Source organism: Trachymyrmex cornetzi, unplaced genomic scaffold (genome assembly GCF_001594075.2).
Source record: "Trachymyrmex cornetzi isolate Tcor2-1 unplaced genomic scaffold, Tcor1.1 scaffold1002, whole genome shotgun sequence".
NCBI classification, from domain to species: Eukaryota; Metazoa; Arthropoda; class Insecta; order Hymenoptera; family Formicidae; genus Trachymyrmex; species Trachymyrmex cornetzi.
The window spans coordinates 362,080-364,448 of record NW_017295547.1 but is presented as its reverse complement, the minus strand read 5'-3'; the positions used below and the strand labels follow the sequence as shown (position 1 = coordinate 364,448).

The 2,369-nt window shown below is 33.6% G+C and overlaps 1 protein-coding gene across 3 annotated transcripts in view; it reads left to right on the top strand.

Annotated features, from left to right (window-relative positions):
* The window catches only part of LOC108771010 (aarF domain containing kinase 1), a 9,899-nt gene that overhangs the window by 5,634 nt on the left and 1,896 nt on the right, over positions 1-2,369 (top strand). For all 3 annotated transcript variants that reach the window (XM_018522864.1, XM_018522873.1, XM_018522855.1), the window contains 3 exons: positions 247-364; positions 1,325-1,546; positions 1,827-2,060. In XM_018522864.1, the coding sequence (XP_018378366.1) occupies positions 247-364; positions 1,325-1,546; positions 1,827-2,060 (574 nt within the window). The remainder of the gene's footprint in view (positions 1-246; positions 365-1,324; positions 1,547-1,826; positions 2,061-2,369) is intronic.

Below are 2,369 nucleotides of genomic sequence, written 5' to 3'. Positions count from 1 at the left end.
GATTAGAGAAGCCTCTAGGCTCATCCGCTATGATTGTTGGTCGTCGATTTAAAAAAAAGTAACGAAAAAGTAACGAAAAGTTACTTTCTCAAGTAACGGCAACTGTAACGAGTTACTTTTAAAAATCGGTAACTAGTAACGGTAACTTGTTACTTTTTCTACTCGGTAACGAGTAACTGTAACTTGTTACTTTTAAAAAGTAACTTTCCATTCCCTGTATTCTGTATTGTATATATATATTCGCAGAAGGGACATTGCAATAATGCGTGGTTTTAGCAAGTGCGTCACGTACTTCATTCCGAAATTGCATTGGCTCAGTCTCACAGATTGCATCGACGAATTCGCACGCGTAATGGAAAATCAAGTAATTTATTCATACACGACTATATCCTTACATATTCATACTAGATAATCTGAAAAAGATGTAGCCTTAATATTATATTATGTATTAAATGTAAAGGTTGTTATACTTATATTGAGAGAAAAAAAATGGTTGCAAGTACTATAATTTAACTATAATTTATAGTTTTTTTGGGGTTAACTATAAATTTATAATTGTTTTAACTATGCACATTATAGCTGCTTTAACATTGAAATATATGATCATTACGACTATGATAGGCATTAAGTTTTTCCTCACCACATCTCTTAATTATTATTACCATTTATAGTTATATTAAGAAAATGGTCATATTTCATTCATTATAATGACGATTGTATTTATTATTAAAAATAGCTATTTTTATTTACCATTCGTATCTCTACATTTTACTATAAATATTAATAATTCTGATTATTATAATTTATAGTATTCCCATATTTGAGAGAACTATACATATAAGGTTATTATTATTAATCTGTAATCTATATACTATAATACAACTATACAAGCCATTAATGACTTTAATAATCAGATAAAAAATGATCAAAGGGAACATATGTATTTCTACTAGAGGCAGAAAGTACGTGAAAATGTATTTGAAAAGAAGTTCTGAAATACAGATGCTCCAATTTGAATATATCTCTGATAAGGCTCAGATATAGGTTACATAAGAAGACATAAAATGTATTTCCATGCGTGTATCTAGATACATGTAGATACATGTAGATACTACTCAACACTAATTGAAGCCTGCATAACTCCTATGAGTTCGCGAGACGAAATCAACAAGAAATGGTCGCTTTATTCGTGACGAGAACAAGGGATAATTCAAGCAATAATTCGTTCCTATTGTGCCGGATTCAATCTCCGAGTGATCTGTAGTTTAAAAACAGTGAGCGAAAATGCGATGGCACGCATTCAATTACATTGATTTTTGTAAAGGTTGACATGCGACTGGAAGCTTCCAATCTCGTGAGATTTTCGGCGAATTTCTCGAAGAGAAATGACATCATGTTCCCGTATCCTTACACACATCTGACTCGTCGCAGGATACTCGTTGAGAGTTTCCACGAAGGTGCACCGATATCAGATTATCTCGTATACGACGATGCTATTTTACAACGGAGACTCGCCAGGATAGGAATCGCGATGGTCCTTCAAATGGTTAATATAACTCAAACAATTTCCAATCGGTATAATGAAATGTACCAAAATAGAGCGGTTTGTATCAAGCCTTTCAATTATTTATTGTCATCGTTATTAACTTCTGCCGAAGCGCATTAAAGAAAGCGAATTAAAATTTTCTTATTTTGAGAAGATTAATGTTAGATTTATTCCAACGAGATAATTGCAAAACTTTAAAAGATTGGCCCGTTTTTCATAGCGCTTTATTATTGTACAATTTTTGATCGAAAATAATGTGTGAATAATCGTTTGATTGTAGATATTTAAGGATAACTTTATCCATTGTGACTTGCACCCAGGCAATATTCTAGTCGAGAAAACGGTCGTCCCGAAGGCGATGAGTCTGTTCAACACTTTTTGGCGGGTCATTACTCCCGATTATGCGGAGCACGACTCACGCCTGATCATATTGGACTGCGGCCTTGTGGTATCTCTGAATGAACGCTGCCGACAAAATCTTCGAGATGTTTTTTACTCGGTGCTAATGAGAAACGTAAGCTCGGGAAATAACGTCCACTTTCTATTAACATGCGCTCTTTGCCTTTTTAATGAGAAACTTAAGCCAGAGAGACACGTTCATTCTCTTTTTCCTCTCCATTTTTCTTTCCTTACCGAAGTTTGCTTTTCTCTAGTATTTTAGTGAAGAAAATGAACGGAGACAAAACATCAATTTTTATCGAAGCACATCTTTTCAGATGTCTCTAGGGCAAAGAGATTGTCCTTCAATATAAAATACACGGTAAAATATTTACGATAAAAGCAATCGGCAATATAAACGTTAATTTTTTTTGTAAGGAATGAC